The 23,763-nt window shown below is 42.2% G+C and overlaps 1 protein-coding gene across 1 annotated transcript in view; it reads left to right on the forward strand.

Moving 5' to 3' along the window:
• Nucleotides 1–18,860, forward strand: part of tmem178bb (transmembrane protein 178Bb) — a 108,439-nt gene extending 89,579 nt beyond the window's left edge. Inside the window, exons 3-4 of the mRNA XM_053415025.1 lie at nucleotides 14,077–14,214; nucleotides 18,610–18,860. Coding sequence (XP_053271000.1) covers nucleotides 14,077–14,214; nucleotides 18,610–18,860 — 389 coding nt within the window. The remainder of the gene's footprint in view (nucleotides 1–14,076; nucleotides 14,215–18,609) is intronic.
• The last annotated feature ends 4,903 nt before the right edge of the window (nucleotides 18,861–23,763 follow it).

Below are 23,763 nucleotides of genomic sequence, written 5' to 3' on the forward strand. Positions count from 1 at the left end.
GTAGGTTGATTGTTGACTCTAAATTGCAAAATGTGAGCATGATTGGTTGTTTGTCGCTATGTGTTAGCTCTGTTATAGCTCGGTTGTAGCCTTTCTAGCGTTAGCCACAATCTCCCTGCAATCCCCAAAGCAAGGAGAAGGTATCTCATAGCTACCACAGTGTCAAGGTGTATCACTAAAAACCTGAGCTTTCAACCCATTCTCAGAGCAAAAGGTCAACTTTGTCTCATGACATTTACTGAGTACGGGGGGATAACCTCTTTGGATTTATAATGACCCCTGTCCTATAGCACTAAGTTTCCAGGATTTCTTTCTAAGAAAGATTCCTTCTCGTTCAACTCTTGGATGTGTGATCTTTGCAGTCTCTCTGCCAATGCCTCCTGTATTATGGTTCCGCTGACATAATGATTGAAGCGAATTAAACGTCCTATCAAACGTCTATCAGGGTTCCATCTGTTGTTGTCATAAAGACTTGCATTGACAGCTGATAAGAATGCCTCTGTAGTAACACTCCCATACGCCAGCGATCCTGTCAGCATCTTTGCTCAGTACATGCCCACCCGAGAGAGGTGATTGATGGCTGCTGACCCCTTCGGGGCCAAATGGGGGCCCAGGGTGTCATCCTGTCTCCCCTCGCTCCAGCGTCCAGGCTGCTCTCCAGGAGACGGCTGTCAGTTGCAATTCCCCATCCCCTCCCTCTGTCTACCCCCTCCCTCTGCACGTGCTCGGCTCGTGCTTGGCTGACTTCCTCAGGGGTACTCACACCGCCGCTGACTCACACCCTATGAAATCACGCATATGGCCCCCCACTCGGGCGGGAGGCTTCACTACAGTGCCACACAAGCCACAGGGCATTGCGAGGGCTTCCTCAGCAAATAGCACATATGTTTAAAGGCATTAAGCTGCCAACTCATCCCCATCCCCCCCCCCCCCCCCCCCCTTCCTGTCATCTCGCTTAATTTGATTTTCCCACTCCATTGTTTTCTCCCCAGAGGCACTTGACATGGGGTAATGAAATTAAGCTCAATAACTTGAGCTGTGGCTGCAGGCAGCCTCTGTGACAGGGCCACATGCTTACAGTAGCAAAAGTTGAGCAAATTGCCACCTCACAGAAACTCTCCTCTACGAACACCCTGTGATCAAAAGTGCTGGATCCCTCTCCGATATGTGAGCCTCGACACTGCAGCAGGTCACACTGTGGATGGCTTTTCATGGGCAAACCGGCCTGAAGCCTTGAACTTCAGGTCAGACACACAAAGTCCAATCATTATGCTCTCAATATGACCAGGGAATTCTCAGACCAGTCTCCATGACATGGTTCTCTAGGTTTATCCGAACTTTGGTCTTTTATTTTTTTGTAATAACTAAATACTTTATAAGCTGAGAGCATGATGACAACTCTGACCTGATACAAACAATTTGTTGGTGGTTTCAAGCCTATCTGACTGCTGTTGTTTCCTGACCTGATTTGCTGCATGTCTGCCGGTGTCTTGTCCATCCCTGCCGAAAGTAAATTAAAGCAGAAAAAACAAACAGATGCTATTGCTTCGGACGCTTGGACACCAGGATACAGTGCAGCCATGTTGGGGATTGACAATGTTACCCTGATGAATATAAACCTATGAAGTGGAAAAGGCATATTTTAATACAGGTGTAAATGTGGTACTAGATATACTAAAACATGATGTATTGTAAATATGTGTATGCACATAGCAGATCAGTAATATGACTTTATTTTAGAAGTGTGGCTTGTTTGCTCTCACCAAAGTGATACATAATCCACTCAGTCTGTCGGCACAGCAAGGAAAGGCAGAGCAGAGCTTTTCCTCACAGCGTGAATGTGCCTGAATTTAACAAGCAGTCAAATGTTTAGTGGAGAGAGCAAACTTCCTCGAGATTTCTTTGTGTTAGTCTCAGTTTCAGGCAGACTTTGGATGGAATTATTTCAAACACAAGGCTGAATCTCATGGTGATCTCTCCTTTCATCCAGCTGCTCGGCTACTTTCCCCCCGTCTGCAGGCTTTTTTCATGCACATGCATACATAAAAAGCAGATTAGACACCTGGTTGCCTGTATGTGTTCTCCCGGAGAAATTCTTCCCAAGGAGACAGGTTTGTCTAATCCCCTACCCCTATCACGGACACCAGATTTCCTCGTTTACATGACATTTAAGAAATCGGCTTACTGGACGAAAAAGAAGCGCGAGTAAACAAACTGAATAAATAATCAAAGTGGGAGCAGATGAGGCTAATGTGGGTGCCGCCAAAAAGTAAACTGCCTCAGGCCACAGACTCAAGATCCACTGCAGCACTTCACTGTTCACTGAATATTTGCTTCAGAGTTACAGAACTGCCTATTAGAACCGTGCATCCAAGGCAGCAGGCTGCTGATTAACAGGCAACCTTTGAGCCGTTCCAGACGAGACATATTCCCTCTCCATCTTTCCGACTGGAGAAAATAACATTTCCACGCAGGCACCAAAAGCCATTTCCCTTTCATGAAATAACGTTTCATTGGGCCATTGGTCCTGGAGCGCGGAACATAATTAAAAAGGAATTGCAGCAAGGAGCTGAACAATGGAAGCTATTAAGCAGCAGAGAAAAGCAGACACCAGCCTGTCCTACGCTGATACAGTAAACAAATGAGCCGTTTTTTATCCGTAGTCATTCACAGTGCAGCATCAACAGTCGAGAGGATTCGACGGCGGAGCAGCGGCTGTTCTGATCATCCGCGCCCCTTTGTTCGCCGCCCATTCTTCTCCTCGGGACGTTTATTGTTCTAGCGAACATTTCATTATTCCAGCCATTCATGTTCCTCTCAGAATGGCAGCGGCTCCCACAACTTTATTGCAACAACGACAACTGCTTTCACTAAAGGAGCATTAAATGGTCTTTTACTGCCAGTAGCCGAGACAATTTGAAGAAATCTGTGGTCAAATTAACGGCAGCCATGAGGCGACGAGATGGAGATAGAGCATTTTTATAGAAAACACAAAGTAACGTCCTTTTAAAGCACGAGGGAGTCACAGATTGTTCCTCACTTGTCACTGTTGGCAGGGACTTTAGTGTACTTCACTGCTCAACAAGAACTTAATGATAATTCCTGATTTAAGGTTTTAGCTGTAGCCCACAGAGCACAATCTTTTCTTTCTGTGTGTGTGTGTGCGTGTGTGATTCAAGTGGTTCTAATGGTTGGGGTTGGGTTTTGTTTTGTTTTTTCCGATACTATAATCGATATAATCTAAATTGGTTCTGATGCCTAAACAATGCAGGAACTGTTTTTCTTCTTTCTTTCTACGGTTCAAGTTTGCTTATAATAAATATTCTGTAATATAAGGAAGTGCACTAAACTACAATGAAAAACTCAACATCAATTGTCACCCCAGGGACGCTCACACTTGACAACTACAGACCAGTAGTTGATTAGACAAACAAAGGCACTCAAGTTTAAATTTAAAATAAAGTGTGGTGATTTGTTTTTGCCTGTAAGCAGAGCAGCTATTTCAGTACAGAGCTCCGGCACCACCATCTGCGTTAGGATACGGTCTGGTAGATACTGGTCGTGTAGGTGATGGTGTCTGATTGGCACTGTATTTTGGCGTCCAACCCTGTCGTGAGAGTTAGAACAGGTCATCAATTAACTACAGTATCGGAGGTTCGATCTCCAGCTCTTTCAGTCTGCTTTGCTGAAAGGTCCTTGGGCAAGATGGGACATGGGGATGTGTAAAACAAAAGGTGCTGCTTGGAGGCGGCAAGTGAATGAGACTTGTAGTGGGAAGCTCTTGGAGTGGTTTTCTCTCTCTCTCTAAATATATATATATATATATATGTGTTTGTGGAAAAATGTGCTTTCTCCATCTTGCCACTTGGCCCTGTCTCCCTATATTAAAACATTTGGTCATTTGATTATTATTTGAATGTTGATTATAAACATGTCTATGTAGATAATCTGGTTCTGAGTTGTGTGTTGTATTGTTTTACAGGGAGTATGTGTTGATAGTTTATTTTGTTATGTGGGTGATGTTGCTCTGAGGTAAATATGTGCATGGGGTCAGATCAGGGAGAGTGACACCTGGTGTGTCGGATCAGGTCTCTGAGAGAGGAGGGACTGGGACACTTTACTCCATCAGATTACACTTTAGACAACCTATTGCATTTATCTGCTGTATTTTTGCAGATAAATAAAATTGCGAGGTCAGCTGTAACCCAGAGTCCAAACTTGGTCTTGTCGTGGGTGTTGTTTCTCTTTGTCTTTCTGTTTAGCTCACTAAAGTCAGTATTAAAGGTGGGTAGAGAAGTTGGCAGCCTGCTGTGAGTCTACAGATTTGTCTAGTTTTGTGCTCTTTTTCTTTCTCTAGTATGATATAGGTTTTTTTGGGCTCTCCCAGGGATATTTTTGTCTTTCCGTTGAGGTACCTTTTTGTTAAGCAAATGCAAATTTTTACTTGTGCTTGTTCAGTAATGCTTTTTTTCAAGTTTTCCGTGCCAGATAGCCTCTCCACCCCGCTCTGGGGGTTACGGCGCTACAATATATATACTGTATATTTATACAGTGTCATGTTGCATTTGAACTAAGGGTATGAACATGGTCTCAGCATGAACCTGCGGATGTTAGCATTTTCCGACTGTGCCGCAGTTCAGTCCTTAAAGAGTGTGAGATATGATTACTCAGTACATATCAGGAGCGGCTCTAGGACACATGTGGCCACTTTATTTTGCTCTGTGGAGGCAAATCTGTGCTGGGCCACATGAAAGGACTACCTATTCAGTTTATGTCCTTGGAACCAGTAGTGATACAGGATCACTAGAGACACATTCTAATGCTATTCTAATGTTATTACCAGGTTTGAACAGCTTGGTTGTCCAGTTTATCTATGATGTCACCCACGCAAAACACCTGAAAACTGTAAGTGGCTTTGAGAAGAAGTCATGTTTGGAGTTGAGCCTAACAAGCAGCACCTGTCAAATACCACCCGGTTGATACTGAGCCCAAATACACTGCCTGGGTAATGTCCTCATAAAGTCACTTCTGTGTACATGCCTGCATCACCACTGAGACAACCCAGCAGGGGGTAAGTCGACGAAAGGTAGCAATCGAAATGCATCAAACTGATTATACTGAATGTCAACCTCCCTCTGAGGTGTGCAGGAGCAATTAGGCTCCGTTTTGAAGCTTAAGGTTTTCACTCTGAAGGGAGCTTTTCAGGAAGGCTTGTTTTTCTCTCAGTTAGCCGGCTCACATCGCCGGCGCCTGCAGGGAGCAGCCGCTTCGTAAACAGGACTGCAGGGTCTCTAATTGAGGACATGCCTGGACACTAAATGCTCCCCTGGTTTTTCCTCACAGCTTCCAATCTATAAAAAATAATCTGGCTGCAAGTGAAACAAGACTATTATTTCAAATGTTATGTTTCCAGGTCTCGGTATTCTTAGTTTTACAAATATATTGTATACAAAATGCTAACAAGATCAGTAGAGTGAGAAAATGATCATACAATTAAAAGAAAATTCACAAGTGACTGCATCGTCACTCAGCTCAGCAGTGAGCTAATTCGGTTGCCAGCCAGAAAAGTTAATGATGCTCACTTCTCTCCTTCCCCAGTATTTGCTGTAACTCAGGGTACAGCCGTCACTCGTGCTTCTCAAAACTTGCACAGGAGGTGAGGTGTAGTTGAATGCAGGGGCACGCATGACGTCTGACAGCTCCCAGCTCCGGCCGACACACAGGCCTTGTGCCCTGTCTGAATCCTGACGGCTGAGATGTATCCTACCCAGGACGGAGACGTCTGGACGTGCATCAAACTGTGCATCAACAGAATGTCTCAGCGAGATATCGGCATCAAACGTGACCAGGCCCAGTCACCCGCAAACAGGAGCTCTGCTCGGTGCAGATGCAGCAGACCGGCCGTTGTATCCGAGTCAGCTGTCAGGCGACGTGCTGTGGGAACTGAGTTTGAATTCGCCAGCCAGACTAAACATCCATCTTTCCATTCATGTGCTGTTAGTGATGCAATGGCCGCAGTGGTAGTGCATTGGAGGGATAACACGCATTATGCAGAAATAGAGTAAACAGCCTTTTTCTCCTTATGGTGATTATCATTTCATGCACTCATTATTTGAGTAGTGCTCATTTTGCTGATGGAGACGAGATGATGACGAGACGGAACGCACATCATTAAACAAAAACTATGACTATATCACAATTATGCAACATGGAACTAAATCGATGAAATAAAAGTATTTCTATATGAACAATTTTAAATGAAATATTTGGCCATACTGCACCATTCTCTTATTTCAAGCTCCAATCCTGTTTCCAGAGATTCGGCACAACTGCAGAACAACAAAAACAGACTATGGACTGACGGCTGCAGGAGATTGGACAAATTACAGCTGAGGGGACAAACAGGTTGACATTTGGAGCAGCGGAGCAGAAATGAGAGGGCACCTCAAGCGGATTATCAGGCGACAGCTCATCATATATCCTCGAGTTCCAAGTGTCTCCCCTCTCCGATCCCCTCCCCTCAATTTGGTCTTCCTTTCACCCAAAGGTCCTTGTGGCTAAGTCTTTGGCTCGGTGTCAGATCTGCACGGGGGCCTGGAACGTGTTGCTGGCAATTTTGGGCTTCATGCCTGTAGCACGAGGCACAAGGACAGCATATTTGAAACTGTTAGATGTAGTGAAGGAGTGTTTTATTTTTTTTCAGTCCTCTATGTAGAGTTTCCCTCTGTCTGAGCAGCACTGTAGCTACAGAGCCAGAAGTGTGTTATGGTGAGGACAATGAGGACACCTCAGGACGGGCCTCAAAGGGAACTCGGCACATTTAGCTGCTGCCAGCAGAAATCCGGTGGTAACAGAGCAAAGAAAGAAAAGTCTGCAGAGCGAGGGCCACTCACAGGTCATACACAGACCGCTCGCCAAGTGCAGTCATGGTCCAGAGGCAAGTAGCTGACTCCGATTGTGAGCTGGAGGAACTACAGGAATTTCCCTCTTAAAGGGACAGTTCATCAGAAAATGAAAGTTCACTCATTATCTCCTCACCACTATGATAATGGAGGGGTGGGTGAAGGGTTTGAGTCAGTTTCCGAGGTAAACCATTTTCCAGCTTAATCCAATACAACAAATTAACTGGTGACCAGGTCTTCAAATGTAAAAAATAAAACAGAGAAAAAACATGAAATGCCCCCATACTGCTGCTGAGGTGTCATCCAATGCTCCATACATCCAAAATGTGGCTCCAGAGGAGGATATCAGAGGACATTGAGGCGAAAAAATGGATCGAGTTCAATTTAGGTTTATTGTTCTGAGTCGTAATGTGGTATGTTATTCTTATGAACTCTTGAACTGCTACAGAGTCTGTCTCTTTACCCACTGGTCGTGGCTGAAGGCAAGATAGGGTTGTATGTGTGTTTCAGCACATGCAGGAGAGGGGGGGCAACGCCGTGGAGTCACGGGACGTCTTCCGCCAGGGGCCAATTCTTCAATAGTAGACCCAGAGGGGTTCTACTCCATATTTGCTCTTGGCAGCACTTTAACTTGTGGAGTCCCACAATGACCTGCAGGGTCCGGGCTCATACTGAGCGCTGATCTGAGCTGACAGAACAACTGTCGGGGTGCAGAGCGAGGGGGCAAATATCCCACAAAGTAGGGCAGCAACTAACCCTGACCTACATCAGTGTTGGCCATAGCCTTTGGCCTTCTCTTATTAAATCATGGACGCAATAGCTTTTTTATCTTAATCCTTCACCCCCGTTCAACCTCTGCGTAAAAGTAAAAAAGTAAAGGTTGAATGAAAGAATAAAAACAACGTGAAAACTTCAGCCTCTGGGAAGTGTGAATGTGCTCAGCAAATCTCAAGGCTGTCTGATGTTCTTAATCACTAATGTGCAGAGATAAGGTTTTGGTTTGAGTGCAGGGTAAGAGGGAAGATGTCAGTAATCAGTCTAGTATGTGGATTAGAGCATGAATACTCAATTGTGTTTAAAAGTCCCCCATTTAACATTGTGTTTAAATAATGATAATAACACTAATGACAGCTTGTTTTAGCTTCAGGACCTTTTACATTCAACTCCATCACCCACACACCTCACTGAGCTAAAGGTAGACTGCTCCAGCATCATTATGAAACTGGAGGCATGTCAGACATCTTTTCCTTTGCCTTTATGTTGCTATGACTCATACTCCTCGATCTCCTTCCATTTCACTGAACACTAGACATGGATTAAGTGTCCTCTTTAAAGTGGAAACAGAAAAGTTGTCAACCCCCCCCCCCCCACAGTGTTTCCAAGTGGTACTACTGTTGGTTCCACTAATTCACCAACACCAAAGCAAGAAGCAAGTTGAACCCGAGATCTCAGAGTTATGATAAAGACAGAGTCAATGTAAGAGGATAAGATGGAAAGTTCTGCTCATCCAGTTAATAACATCTATATATCCATTTATACAATATTCTCACATATGGAGATTATTTAAATTTGGATGATTTAAAAAACAAACAAAAACACTCATTTTTGTTTCAGAGTACAAACCGTTAGCGTGAAAAATTAAGATAGCCATTAAAGATGGACCTTGGATTGCAGTAAAGGTAAATGTCCTCACGTAACCTTCCGTTTTACAGCCACACCTTCCTCTTCCACTGTTATTTGAATGTCAAACCGTTACTTCCCCCCCCACATCATTTCTCCACTAATGTTCAGGCAGAGAGGACGACAGATGTCTGTCCTTTTCATGCTCGCAGCAGGTAGTCTCTGTTCAACACGTCACACTCCTCTCACTGCATTTCCCCAGATGTCAACTGTGATTCCTGTTTTATTGATCATTGTCGTAACAAAGACCTCCAGAGACATGTGAAACTGCATAACAGGTATTCTTGCTGTTGGAGTCGTACAAAACATGTTCTCCAATTTTGTTTTTGTTTCTGACTAGCTGGAGGAAGGCCATTTGTATAGTCAATGAAAAGGCTTCACTCCAGAAACTGTTATCTCGGTCGACATCTTTTCCACTTTCTTTGGCCCAGTACACTCCTGGTCTTAACTTGTGGTTTTTGTGATCCGAACATGAGTACAACACACTCAGACTGGATATAGATCTGATCACACCAGGCCACATTCGGAGGTGGTCTAGGCTTCATGTTAACACATTCTTTTAGCAGTGTGAACACGAATGTGTCCTGGTCCACATCTGAAGGACAACCTACTCCTACGTCCTCCTACCCACCACAGTTTCACTATGAACTGAACCTATTTTTATTGTTATCTCTGCTCATACGCTGATTTGTTTTGGGCCAACGCCAAATCATCAACAATAACGACAACCGCATGACTGACACTTTTCTTAAACGGTAAAATATTTATTCACCGCAGCTGCACAAGATTAATTCATATCAAATAGTGACATCGGACACATCTGTAAACTCAAAACAACACATTTTGGTCTTAACTAACACAAATGACGGAATTGAGATCCGATCCCAAGTGGTCACAGCAGAAAGATTTTAATACTAGGTGTGAAAAGAGGTACTTATAGCTGGCCACTTGTGATAAGATCTCTCAGGACAGATACCAGGAGTTTATTGGTCCTATGTTGATCAATAGGCGATGTTGGTGATATGCAGGCTGTCCATGTTGTCCGTGTTGTGCATGTCGAGCTGCTAGCCATGGTAAAATTTGGCAGCGGTGATAAAACACATGCAGTACTATAAACGACTGGAAATACCAATTAATATCCAGGACAAACTGGATATTTGTTTCCTTAAACCAATGTACAATATGTTGCTTTTACATATTTTGTTATTTTGGATTTAAAAGAAGTCATTTTAGCTGTTCAGCTTCTATATTTGCATTCAACTTCACAGTACCTCAGAGTTCTCATGTCCCACAGCGCAGATATGATACATAGTGTAAGTACAGACAGAGCACTGAAGTTATACCTGCTTACCATTACCTTTGACGTTAAAGCAGCTCCACTTAACGTTTATATATTGTCAATCGATAGAGTAAAAGAGGTCACTCAGTGTACCGAAATAATGTGTCCGTGTTGTGCGTGCTGCTTGTTCTAACAGGAAGTAAATGCTAAGGAAATGATATAATGCAGCTTTAAATATGTAGTTAATTATAGTATGGGCCGTCTGCAGGCGAAATGCAGACCGTTTAAATCTTCATCCCTCAAAATACGAGACTTTACCGTTTAAAAGCTTTGTATTTACGAGAAACTCAATAATCTACGTGATATATGATGGAACTCATTCAATAGGCTTTTTAAATGTGTTAGAAAAGGTTTTATGACTTAAAAGCTTCCTGCTAAGTTCATAAACTATTATCACACGACATCTATATGTGCTACACCAGACCTTGTGTGTTTTCCATATGATACAATTTTGTGATAGCAATTTAGCAATTTCATTTTGAAAGCGCAAAATGTTTCTTACACCGCTTCCTGTTCTGTCCCGCTGGTTATTATGACATTTCTTGATTGGTTAGAGGAAGATTTCACGCGCTGGGGCCAATTAAAATTGACGTCCATTACAGTGGAGGCGGCCTGTGAACGTGTTTACAGATGAAGGGACTACACAAGCGTCGGTTTGGCGTTTGTTGCTCTTCATTTTCGCTCCCGGGCCAAATGTTTTGACCTTTCTCGCTCCGCCGCATGGTGTCCTCCACCCGGGCCTTGTGCCAGCCCCCCGGCCGCCTTCCCCCTTCCCCTCCCTCCCACCCACCTTCTGGCAGAGTCATCTCACCCATGACATTCTAATCTACTCGAGGAAGAGGGGGCTTTGCTTGGAGCTCTTCATCTTCCTCCCCAAGTCCTCCTCATATTTCAGCCGCTCTCCGCAGCTAATCACTGTCACCGTCATTACTCTCCTGCCGAGCACACTGCTGTCCTTGTGGCAGAGCCTGACCTTATCCACACTCCCGGTTTCTTCTCTCCGCTCGCCGCCACAGTGCCACCGGCTCTGCACAGTGGACCACATTTACAAAGCTGCGCTGTATAAAAGATTTAGAGATGCACTCAAGATCACCTCATAAAATCAGCTCAAGTGCTCTTCGTGAAGTTCACACTTCATTCCTTTAATTATGATCTGGCAGTTGCTCAGTCGGTAGAACAGGTTGTCCGCTAATTACAGGGTTGGAGGTTCAATGCCCGGCTCCTCCTGACCACGTACCAAGGTGTCCTTGGGTACTTTAGCGATCGGTGAGCCGTTTGCTCTGATTGGACAGTAGGGATGCAAAGCCTCATGGGACTTAGGTAGTTCTAGTTAAATTAAGCTGTTTAAGTCATTGTTTAATAATAGTGTGCTAATGATCTGACCTGGTCATGTGGTTTTTATGTAAATGTGATCAATATAGTTCTAAGTAAATGTTTACGTTTACTGATTATGCAGCCACCAAATGTCTGGGGTCTTTGATAGGTTCCAGTACCTCTTAATGTGACAGTGCTAATGTAGATGATGTCGGTTCCTGCTGTGTTGCGGTGTATTGGACACAGGTTGTGAGACAAATCAAATTATTTGTCTCAATTCAAACCCGAGCACTTAGCATGGCAGCTCCACGGTCACTGATGCGAGCGAATGAGAGGCAGAAACTGCAAAGTGCTCTGTAAACCGATTAGGTAAAAAGGAGCTACATTCAGTAACTGCAGTCTGGGTTTTTATCCCGAGGAATTCATTAAAAGATGATTCACTGTGCAAACATCATGGTCCACACAAAGTGATAAACTTTTATTCTGCATTTCATTTAGCACTTTTATGGATGTTTACTGTTCTCATGTTTTTAATGACAATATCAGCCTCATCCTCAATTAATCATCAGTGGTATCATGTATTCAAATTCCACAAGTAAAGTAACTATATATAATTATAAAGATCATATGCAATGGCCTCAGAAAGTCTTCAGACTCCTTCACTTTTTTTTTAATTTCTACCCTACCGTCCATCTACAACCAAAGATCCACAATATAAACGTGTCATTATTAATAATTTATGTAAATGTTTGAAAACATATACACTGTGTAATCTAAGTATTATGACCCTTTGCTGTGTAACTATTGAAAAATGTCTAGAACTTGACTGGAAACTGAATTGAGATTATTAAGAGAGGTACATGCCTGTGTACTTAATTTCCCACAGTTCATGCCGCTATCTGAGTAGCAGTGCGAAGGGTTATTGGTCAGGGAGGTGACCAACAATCCAACGTTCACTCTGACAGAACTTCAGAAGTCCTCTGCAGAGATATTAAACCTGAGGATCATCTCAGCAGAAACACAGTCCGGTAAAAGTTGACCCGTAGTCTACATGTAACCTTAGGCTCAGACAATGGTTCACCTCTCAGCACGACAGTCGCTCTTGCATCCCACAGCTAAGACAACTTAGGAAAAGCATGACCCGGCAAAAGCCCAGAATTAAATCCTGTATGGCATCTGTGGAGAGACTGAAGATGACAGTTCCCAATCCAATCTGAGGGAGCTTGAGAGGATCAGGATAAACTCCCAAATCTGAGGCTGGAGTTACTGCTAATACAGCTTCTAAAGAGGTTTGAATACATTTGTAAAATTAGAGATTTTAGTTTATTTTTTCAGTACATTTTCAAAAAACTGTTGGAGTTTAATTTGCAATTCATTTTTCCCCAAAAAAATCTACACTAAAAGTTTGTGAAAAGTAAAGTGGTGTGAATACTTTCTGAAGCCAATATATGTATATAAGCATTAAAGCTGAAATACTGACTTTATTCAATTTATATGAATGTAATTGAATATTGTTGTGCGGGAAACCAACCAACACACTATTTACAGTAAGTTATAGAAAGAGAAATAAAAATCAGCGCCAAAAGTGATGGGTTCTTCCCTCCACACAATTTTGTGATAATCAATAGTTTTTGTAAAAACTGCCTTTCTGTAATAACTCCATGACAGCACGAGTAAATCGATGCACTTTCTGACGTTTCTGATTACACTGAACTTGCCTGTTTTCAGGGTCAGGTCTCGGATCGTCATCACATTAGCAATGGGAGTGTTTTCTTAATGCTCATCTGATGAAGACACTTGTAAAGACTTCAAAACTCTTAATGCAGCTTTAAAGTGTGTATGTTAAATCATAACGCCACACTCACACGCCATAATGCGTTCTAAGGTGGAGGCAGAATCAGGTCGGCACCGTCTGCTGCGTCAGGTTAGAGTAAACATTTTGACATCAGGTGTTTAATTTGTGAGACAGTCTGCGGCTTAAAACTGACTCACTGTTGCTGTGACGTCATTTGAGACTTTAACATGTCGTCAACCGACAGGCTTTTCCTCACTCGCAGGGACGACCCAGTTTTGATATGTTAACCCCTTAATGACTGAATTAATTTCCAATTATATAGAAAAAATATTATTTGTGTTTTTGGCTGTCATACAGATGCTTAATTAATTGGAGATTGTTAATTTCAATATATCGTATACAATAGAAATGAAATTAAGGTATGAGGCAAATTAGCTAAATTAGGTATAATGGGGCATAACCTTAATTTAACACATTTTCCAGTCTCTGGTACGTAGATTGATGCTGCTTTTGCTTGAAATTGAATAACAACATATGTTTCCGTACAATCATTGCTGTTCTATCATCACAGTATTTCAAATACAGCTTAATACCTTAAAATAACTTTGCTGCACAGTGCCAAGGGGCTTGTATGTATTTTCCACTCCGACCACTATATGGTGGCAGAGTGCTTCCAATACCTTCCTCGGTATGTGTAGTAATTGCACCATCAGGCACAATCGTCACCTTGGCGGCATTAAGGCCGGAATGGGGTTTGAGGCGAATTCGCGACATTCGTCCACAAGGGGTTAAGCCACCATGTCAAAATGGATCATCAGCACAGCTTTCATTAGAACTTGACCAGTGTGTCTGGTAGTGTCAGTACTGGTCACATTAGGGTGTTGGGTTCTCCTCCTCCTCCTACCACTGATATCTATCCCATTTATAGATCTCTTCTGACAGAATGAACATGTGTGCGTAATGTTCTCTCTCCTCAAAACGTCCTGTTCAGGTCTGTGTCAACATGTTATACTTATTCTGCTCCTCTCCCATGTTGTCTCCCCCAGACCTGCGGCGAATGACAGCAGGTTTCATGGGCATGGCGGTGGCCATTATCCTGTTCGGTTGGATCGTTGGCGTGCTTGGCTGCTGCTGGGACCGAGGCCTCATGCAGTACGTGGCTGGTCTCCTCTTCCTCATGGGAGGTGAGTCACGTGTACATGCACACTCACGCAACACACACTCATATAGAGTCATGTCTCCATGGCTTCAGAGGACATTCGTACCCAGGAGATTTAGTCTAACTTTAGGATGAGTTTAACCGTTCCCACAAGGACGATAAGTCCCTGTGATGTGTGTAAAGAGATTAAGGTCCTCACAACAGAAGGAATATCTTTATAGACTATGCCCAAATCTGAACCACACGTTTTACTCCATTAATGTTATTGATATAATGCATTTCTTAGCCCTTAACACTAACCTTGCTCCTCTCAACTAAATGCCTAACCACAACTTAAATCTATCTTGACTCTTGAGCTTTAACCCTAAAACCGAGTCTTCATTCTTGAACTGCCACGTGTTCTTCAATGGTTCCCACTCTTTGTAGCTACGCATACCCTGTGTGCCCTTTGGATATACACCAATCAGGATTATTATATTTTATATTATATAGTAATGTCAATTTACAAGAACATCATCATGACATAATTTATACCACATGATGACCGGTGTTTGGTCTAAATGCTGTAGATAGTGGCCCTAATCTTAGTGGTTGCAAAAGTTAATGTATATGCATTTTTGTAAAAGGTAGATTTTCTGACTTTTCCATTACGGCAGTTATCATATGAGATATGATTTGGGAGATTTTCTGATTAATATAAACTTCAGAGTTGACTCTTCATTATTTGCAGTGGATATCCTGGACATTTTTGGGGGCCGTCACTTTGTTGGCCTTAACCTTTGACCGTCTAACTGATCAGCTCCAAGATTCAATCATCTAGAGATTCTCTCTGAAGTACTATTCCCGTCAAGATTGATGAAAATCTGTCAATGGGTTGTTGAGTTATGTCGTACACAGACACAAACCTAGAGAGAGAGAGAGAGAGAGAGAGAGCGAGAGAGAGAGAGAGAGAGAGAGAGAGAGAGAGAGAGAGAGAGAGAGAGAGAGAGACGATCAACAAATTCATTCCCATTTTGGTTTTCGCCTCTGTACACACACAATGGAGCAAACGTTGCAAGAGTTAGGGAGTTTCGCACAGTTACTACTTGTGTCCCACTTCCAGACAACATACTAATTCTTCCATATGAGGTTTATTTCTTGTGGGCAATTTTAATGCACTTACTATCTGGTGATAGTGGAGGGATGACATGAAATGAGAGCAGTGGAGATGCACCAAAGGCCCCGGCTGGATCCCTCTTCTGTGATGTTACAGTTCATTTGCAGCGTCTTAACCTCTAAGCCTCGAGCTACATAATTATTCTATAATTCTAATAAGCTTTTCAGTAGTTGCTGGAAAAGTGGCGAAATTAAATACAGTCAGTGTTGCAGACTAATAACAAGAGATTTTTGAGTTTGCTGGTGTAAACTTTTTCTCCCGCACAGATTGAACAACTGACATGAAGGAACTATACAATTGTGATACACATTTATATATATATATTATATGGCCAATTACAACTACGGCTAAAGACAAAATTTGCTGTATTTATTTTAACATTAATTTAATCATTGAGTACGTTGATTTTTGTCATCAAAAATAGACTGTATTAATCTGTATACAGTATTGACTAACTACACCTTTAGTGTGTATTATAAAACTTTGATGTAGTCACTGCACCTGACACTTGTTGTTTACCAGGAAATACACTAGTTACAGCATGTCAAAATAGTTTTTACATTTCTGTTTGTGTACATAATAAACAAATACACTGCATGAATGGCTTATCTTTTGAGGTGCTGAGTGGTGTATTTTTTTATCACGCCAGTTGTCTCCCTCCATTTCTCCGTCTTGGTGCCAATAAAACATTTCATCCTCAGACACACAACTCTATACCGCTTATTCTTTGAGGGTCAAGTGGGAGCTGGAGCCAATGCCAGCTGACATTAGGCCAGAGGCGGAGTACAGGTCGCAGAGATGGCATACCAACCGTTCACTTTCAAATTCACACCTATGGAGGGATTAGAGTCGTAAATAAAACTAACTCCACGATGCGTGTCTTTGGACTGTTGGAGGAAGCTGGAATACCCAGAGCAAACCTACGCTGACACAGGATGTTGAACTGGTGTTTGAACCTTCTTGAATTAGATTTGAGGGGTGTAACGATTCTGAAACTGATAAATCACAGTATAAATGTCCACAATATCTTATTTGGATACAAGATAATGGAACTGCAAAACCAAAACTAGCTGCACGTGCAGTGTTGAGCTCTCCTTCTATTAGTGATCTAACATAACCCATTTTTCATTGAGCAAATTAACCCCATAAAGCTTCCTAGAACATCACAGGATTATAATTCTATTAAAAAACCCTGGCGAGATGTACATTCTGTTAATGTTACACCTATTTCATAATTTCCAGCTGTGTCACATGAATATTGTGCTACAAACGCAATCGAGTGATCATGCCTGCGATACAAGTAAGAGTAGTTTAATTAGCTCAAGATGGTTAATAAGACTGCGACTACAGAACCCCTGGACAAATTCGAGTGCAAGCGGGAACATTACCATAAAAACAAACGAGGTCTGAAGATGAAAGTATATGAGTGTGTGAATCTAGCCCCTGCATCACCCAAGCAGACACACACAGACACACACGCAAACCCTGTGTGTCCCACTTTACTGTCAGTGGACAACCGGTAGTGACTTCCCACACACACTGATGTGTCGTGTGCTGCACAGCTCTTGCTTGGCAGGAGGCAAATGCACACTCAATTATGATCAGCCTTGGATTAGTGCTGTGCCCTACAGTTGTATAATGAACAGGCAATTAAAAAGTCAATTATGGTTGCTTGGTAATAAAAGGCACAGAAAACAGGCTGGGTCAGTCCGCAGCAGCCAAGTCACAGCAGAGCAGCCCACAGGGTTACAGAGCTCCTAAAATGAGGCCAGATTTAGTCTGCATCACCAACTGCATCAACTAAAATCAATCCAAAGTCAAAGACTTGTTCAGAGATGAACTGGAGACAATTGAAAAATGGTTTGGTGGTTTATCTTCTTGTGATCTCCTGGGTAAGTGCTTCTGTGGTTCGTCAGATTGGGGCCATTTTTTTGATAGAATTCCGCTTTATACAAAGATGGTTCAGGAAAAGATGCACCAGAGAAGAAGCAGAAAGACAAATGCCTCCAATAGAATCGACAAGAGCTCAATGCAGACATAGTAGAGTGATGAAGTGGGTGGAATTATATAAGGCAACCGGGGCTCTGGAAGTAAACGTCCTTGACACGTCATGCAGAGACAGCATCAGGGGGTGGTCTATGGGAGAATTCCCAGCAGTTGATGGACTTTAAAGATTAATGGTTGAATCATCTCTCAGACGAGCCAGAAAAATGCTGCAAATGTATTTTCTAACGGCGCAAACAGGATTATTTCTAGTCATCACACCTATTCCACTCAGTGTGTGTCTTTGAAGGTGAGAAAATAGACAAGGCTTGAATTTCTCCCTTAGGCTCTTTTTTACTCAGTATGGCCACTTGCAACCGCTACAAACACATTTGCACTTTGGGCAACAGTTCATGTGAATTAAAGTCACATCACCAGTAGAAGTATTATGATGATTTGTTCCAGGTCTACCATAAGAGTCCATGCCCACTGACCATTATGGTTGTACAAGGTAATAACAGACCATAACACAATGTAACCTGAATGTCTTTGTGGCCAATCAACAAGAAGAGCACGAAACTGGGGTGGGCTTCATCTCTCATCGATCTTGTGGTTTCCGCTCTCTTTCTGGCATGTGCCCATTGGTTGGCTCATATAATAATAATAAAACAGCCGTCCCAATGCTTGGCAGCCAAGAAAAATTATGTAAAATCCTTTTTAGGATAAATAAAATGTGGTGGTCTTGTTGATGGGGAAAAGGTCAACGCTTATTTAAAAACACAAGATGATGTGTGTCAATTTAAATATGTAACTAAAACCACTGTCTTTGCCCAACAGCGACCAAGAGTTTTGCTCTATAAACCTGACAAATGATCTGCTATACAGGAATCTCATATTATCCTGGATGGGATAGAATAGTGACAGTGACCATAATACAGCCAATTTTGATTCAGATAGAGCTGGAAAATACTAGTCGGGTATAAATATATTTTGTTCAAGGTGTATCCCGCATCTCGCCCAATGCCACCTGGGATTGGCTGGAACCCCCACCCCCCTCCGACCCTCACAGGATAAGCGGCATTTGTAATAGATGGATTGATGGATGGATGGAAAGACATATTTTGTAGGAGACAGGGTTGCATATTGTCAGCATGTGACCTGTTAATACCTCATGTCAAGGTGGTCAAAGATTTGGATTTGGGGAATGGTTGCTCTTTTTACTGTGAAAGAAGTTTGGTGCACAGCATTTCTCTCCTTCAACATCTTGTTCTGTCATTGCAGGAACCTTCTGCATCATTTCCCTCTGTACCTGTGTTGCCGGCATCAACTTTGAGCTTTCCCGTTACCCGCGGTATCTGTTCGGCCTGCCTGATGACATTGGCCATGGCTACGGGTGGTCCATGTTCTGCGCTTGGGGAGGCCTCGGCCTTACCCTCATTGCCGGCTTCTTCTGCACCCTGGCTCCCTCCGTCCAGCCGATACCCAGGTCTACCTGCCCCAAGTCCCGACAGGAGAACGGCACCGTCTGCTAAAGATGGCTGCCATGAGAAGACCAACTCATCCCACAGATCAACAACAAAGAAAGAGAAAAAACTATTCAACATTTTCATCCATTCATCTCCAGTCTCTCCTGGTTCCAGATCTTCTTTTTTTTTTAATGTGTGTGTTTAAAAATGGGTGTCTTGATGATCTGCTATCTTGAAAATACCAGAAAAAAACTGAAGAACTGACAAAATATTATCACATTTTTGAAGTCGTGCTTGTTTTGTTGTTGTGCAGCAGACGATAAAATGGACCATGACCACGAAAGGTTGCAAAGGAAATACTTGGAGACACTGAAAGACAGAAAGTTCATGATAGTGACTGGTTGTAGCTCGAGTGGCTCGAAACCTAAAAGGTGATTGACAATGGCGTTGAACCTGTGAACTGCTTATAGCTCATGTTAACTGGTCTGTTGACTGGTTGAGGAGAACTGAAGGAATCAACAGTATTGGAGAGAGGCAGACTGATCAATCAAAGATCTTGTGGAAATTTCTTCTGGGAGCCTCCTGTGGTATGAATCACAAAGGACTCAACCAGACATGAAACCATATAACTTGCTTAACTGGGATCATGTTAAGAGGCCATCTATTCATTTTCAGTATTCCAGCTTCTGAGGTCCCCCCAGTTACTTGGGACATGTGGGCAGCAAGGACCTCCAGGACCTCCAGGACCTTGACTGTTGTACATTATTGTACAGAATATTCCAGAGAAGTAACAACCAGGAAACGTCATGTTGGACCATTTTCATTCTTGTGTAGGTGCATTCCATTCCGTCTGATGACCCCATACGCCATTTAGCATTTTATACATGTATTATCTTTTCTTCAAAGTGTATTTGCCTTTTTGATGAACCCTTCCTGTTTTGAGCGAACTGTCGACTGAGCGTACGTTCAGAGCAAAAGTTGTGTTTTTTGATTTTCTCTTTTCCATTCTAGTCATAGAGGTACAGTAAATATGTGAGCGTGAATGTGTGTATCTAATGGGAGGGGTTATTTTGAAGTTGCTAAAGAAAAATATTGTAAAAAAAGATCATAATGACATAGTGGAGTTCTGCCTTGGGGATGTATAAAGGCAGGAGCAGACAGATGTAATAGGGAGATGCAGTATCCTGTTTAAACCCAACAGATTTTCTAATTTGTCATGTTTTCAGGACATTCTCAGCAGACACGGGAAACAAAGAGAAATCGTTATAAAGAGGGACAGCATGTTCAACTTTGTATTCTACTGCTCTGAGCGACTATGGAAGGCTTAACTAATTGCTTCTGATGAGAATCGGGGAAGCTCCAGTCTTTCAGAGTACATGGCTTTTTCTCTCGAATATCTTAAACCTTGTGCTTTGATACTGTTCTGTTAACATTATTAAGGTTCTTACCTTACTCAGTCAAAAGACGTCTAGACTGAAGATGAAAACACAAGCGTTCCTTTTGGCCTCAACAACCCATCAGTCAGAAATTAAAACATACACTGCCTTGACCATTTCTATAAACATCAGGCATTATGAATGTGATGCGATAAATGGGTAAGTCGACTCTCATAAGGACCAAACACAGCAGCTTGCTGTGTGGCCTTGGCAGAAGGCCCACATAGAGAATAGCTCCAGCAAAACATTACAAAATGCACACAATGAAAGGTCCTAACATCACAGTCTTTGTAATTCTCCCATTAAAGCCATTTATTGAAAACCACAGTGTAGCCAATCTAAAAGCAAAACCTGAACTGACACGGTTCTTCAAGAATGATTCCATTTAATACAACTTGGGTCTTATTTTTGTCTTCCAGTTAGGATCGGTTGGAGATTTCTTGTTCTGTTTTCTGCATCCTGGTTTAAAAATAATAAAATAAACATATCTAACTATCTACACGTCCAGCTGGGATACCCGGGTGTATTCCGGTACCAGGTTGCAGAGGCTTGAAAAGATTCTGGTGTAGGTCATACTGTCTCAACCTTATTTTGGACCTCTGGAATGGCACATCCACTGGCAAACCATAGTTCTCTGAGTGGTGTCTATCATTCTCGATGTGTACCTGTATGAAAAATATTTAAAAAATGGTTCTGAAAGTTGTCTTGGAGTTAAGAAACATTGAACCACTGTAACAGAAAAGGAAGAAAGCGTTGGAGGGAGATTATTGGATGACCAGATTTAGGCTGAGGGAGGGTGATTTGAGTATTTCCTGTCCGGCCGCTGAGAGACATTGATGACACATGTCACCGAGTCGACCAATCACAGCTGGTCCGCATCAAATATGTGGCCACAATATCTACCTAAAGCTCCCTTTTGTCATGTAACAAAGCTTCGTCTGTCAATTTTCATGTGGATGACCCAGAACAATGCTTTGATAATCCCCCAGGACAGCCAGTGTGTAAAGTGTGTACAATGAGTTTGATTTCTGAACTGGTGTATGAGCCAGTTCTAACATTACCCAAAACGTATTGGATAACAAATATATATTGAGTATAAGCCCTTATTATGAATGAAGCCATATCTATAGATATTTTAAGTCCTTTTCGGATATGATCTTTAAGCCAACAGGGCTTGGACTGGGGCATGGTGTGGATAACTGTATCAACGCCCTGTCCCATTTCACCCTTTAGCCCAGCATTTGGCCCAACCCTTTCATTTTAAGCCTGGCCATGAAGGGGCAGTGTTCTCCCATTTCTCTATATTTTTTACACCTGTACATAGATATATCTTGGAGAGAGAACCCTCTTACAATTTCGTTGTACCTGAGTATGATGACAATAAAGACCTTGAATCGTCTAGTAATCGTCATCCAGCTCTTCAAACACCCCTTAAACTATAGTGTATTCAGGACCCCCCTAGAAATGAAGGGGTAGACGGAAATCCCGGAATGAATTTTGAATAAAACGTCCCTGCTCATGTTATAACATTTTCAGTGCTAGGCAGAAGTTTCTATGTCTAAGGGTCGAATGTTACATTGAAATAACATGCTGACTGAATGGATCAATCTGTCCTGCAGTTGTCAGATGTGTTACAATTATAATGTTATTTGATAAGGATTGTTAAATTAATGACATTGGTTGACATTGTTTGTCACTGCAATAACATTGGTTGGCTGCTGATAACATAGCAAGTGGTTTCCCAAGATTTTTCTAACCCTCTCCTTTGTGGCTTCATCTGGAGGGGGACACTCCCAGCAAAGTGCATTTCATATCTAGGGTTAGGGCCAAAGGAGAGGAATTGGGACAGAGCCAAACTGTTGAATCATTATCATCCTCTCCAGTGTTAACATGCTCCCAAATCTCATCATTAACTCAGTGAGCAGTGGCAAAGGTTACAAAAATAAGACCCAAGGTTGTAACAGACCTGAATTAACCTTCAATGACAAAAAGGAAAGGACCTTTTGGCTTCTTCCATGCAGCCATGGGTGACAGTTACATCACATACCATACATATAAATCAACATCTCTCTAATGTGTTGGTTTGCTGTAGGACTGGCTCAAACAATGCAAAACATTTCAGAGGCAGGATAAAGGTAGAAATGATGGGGCTGTATATGTATTCAGTAATGTTAAAGACATAAAATAAAGTGGTTTTATTTCAGAATGGAGTTTACAGTTACAGAGTCTGCTCTTTGTGGGGTCTAAAGGAAACTACAGGGCGAGGAGGAAACAGGATTTGAGCGAAGTGTTTCAGGACACAGCGTTAAGTTGATTTAACGCCTTTATCACAGCTTCTTTAGGTAGCGACCGCCCCTACAAATGGGTTCAATGAAAACCACTTACCCTTCTGTACCTGACACTTACAGCTAGGGACCAAGGTAACGAGGTATGACGGAGGGAGTGGATTTAAATATAACGTGATTAAAGTGCCATCTGGGGACATCAAATGTGCCGTTCTGGTGATCAGGTTGTCAATTTTTTCATTATAATGGGTTTAACATGTTCTGTCAAAGTCTGTTTTATCATGGGGATGAATCTCTGCGCCTGCCGAGAGGCTTCTAGGGACACTGGAGCCTAACTGACAGATTATAAACTGTCTGGGTAGGTCAACTAACGCCGTAATCTTATTACATATATAATGATGATGAGGAAGTCATAACAGTGTAATTGACCTTTTCCTGGGATAATGAATATTAAATAAAACAATTTAAAGTCATTATCTCTGAAGATGAGCATCACAAAACCATCTCAAGAAAATCCGATAAGGTGTAATGGGCAAAAAACAAGATCATCAACCATGGCTGGTGTTGGAGCCCATAGATGTATCATGTGTACTAATGAATGAAAGCCACTGATCATCTAAACTATACAAGTCAAGTGAGGCCAGGGTTTATTTTTTCAAACATAGATGTTCACGTGGACACAAGCTGATAATGCAATTGAGCATGAAATTACTTTAAATGTACTGGATTTAAAGAGCTGTTTTGTCCAAACCGTCCCCAGCAAAGAACTAAATGCACACACACACACACACACACACACGCACACTAATCAGTATAACAAGACCAGGACATAGAGAGGAAAGGGGGAGTTATCAAGCTATTCATTAAAGCATCATCTTTATGTAAGATCATGTAAAGTTCTGCATAGGCTCGTCCCAAACCTGCATCCTGGTGCTGTGACCAAAAATGCTGACCCACAACTTAAAGTTACGTACTAATATACAGATACTATATCCGCACTCTGTATGTTAAAGTGCTAGCTGAAGTTAAATATGATTATAAATAATATAATCATCAAGCTATGATTTCATGATTTATTTTAACTGTCACAGGGGAATTTCAGGCAGGAAATATGTAGAGACTGGTTTTAAATGGAACAATCAGATTGTTGAGTTATGATTTCATAGATGTTTGTGGATTCTGCTCTGTTTTTATTTGCTGGTTTATTTATGTTTCAGAATTGAAATTTACTGGTGATTTTAAAAAGCA

The sequence above is a fragment of the Pleuronectes platessa genome, chromosome 22, assembly GCF_947347685.1.
Source record: "Pleuronectes platessa chromosome 22, fPlePla1.1, whole genome shotgun sequence".
In the NCBI taxonomy this organism is placed as follows: Eukaryota; Metazoa; Chordata; class Actinopteri; order Pleuronectiformes; family Pleuronectidae; genus Pleuronectes; species Pleuronectes platessa.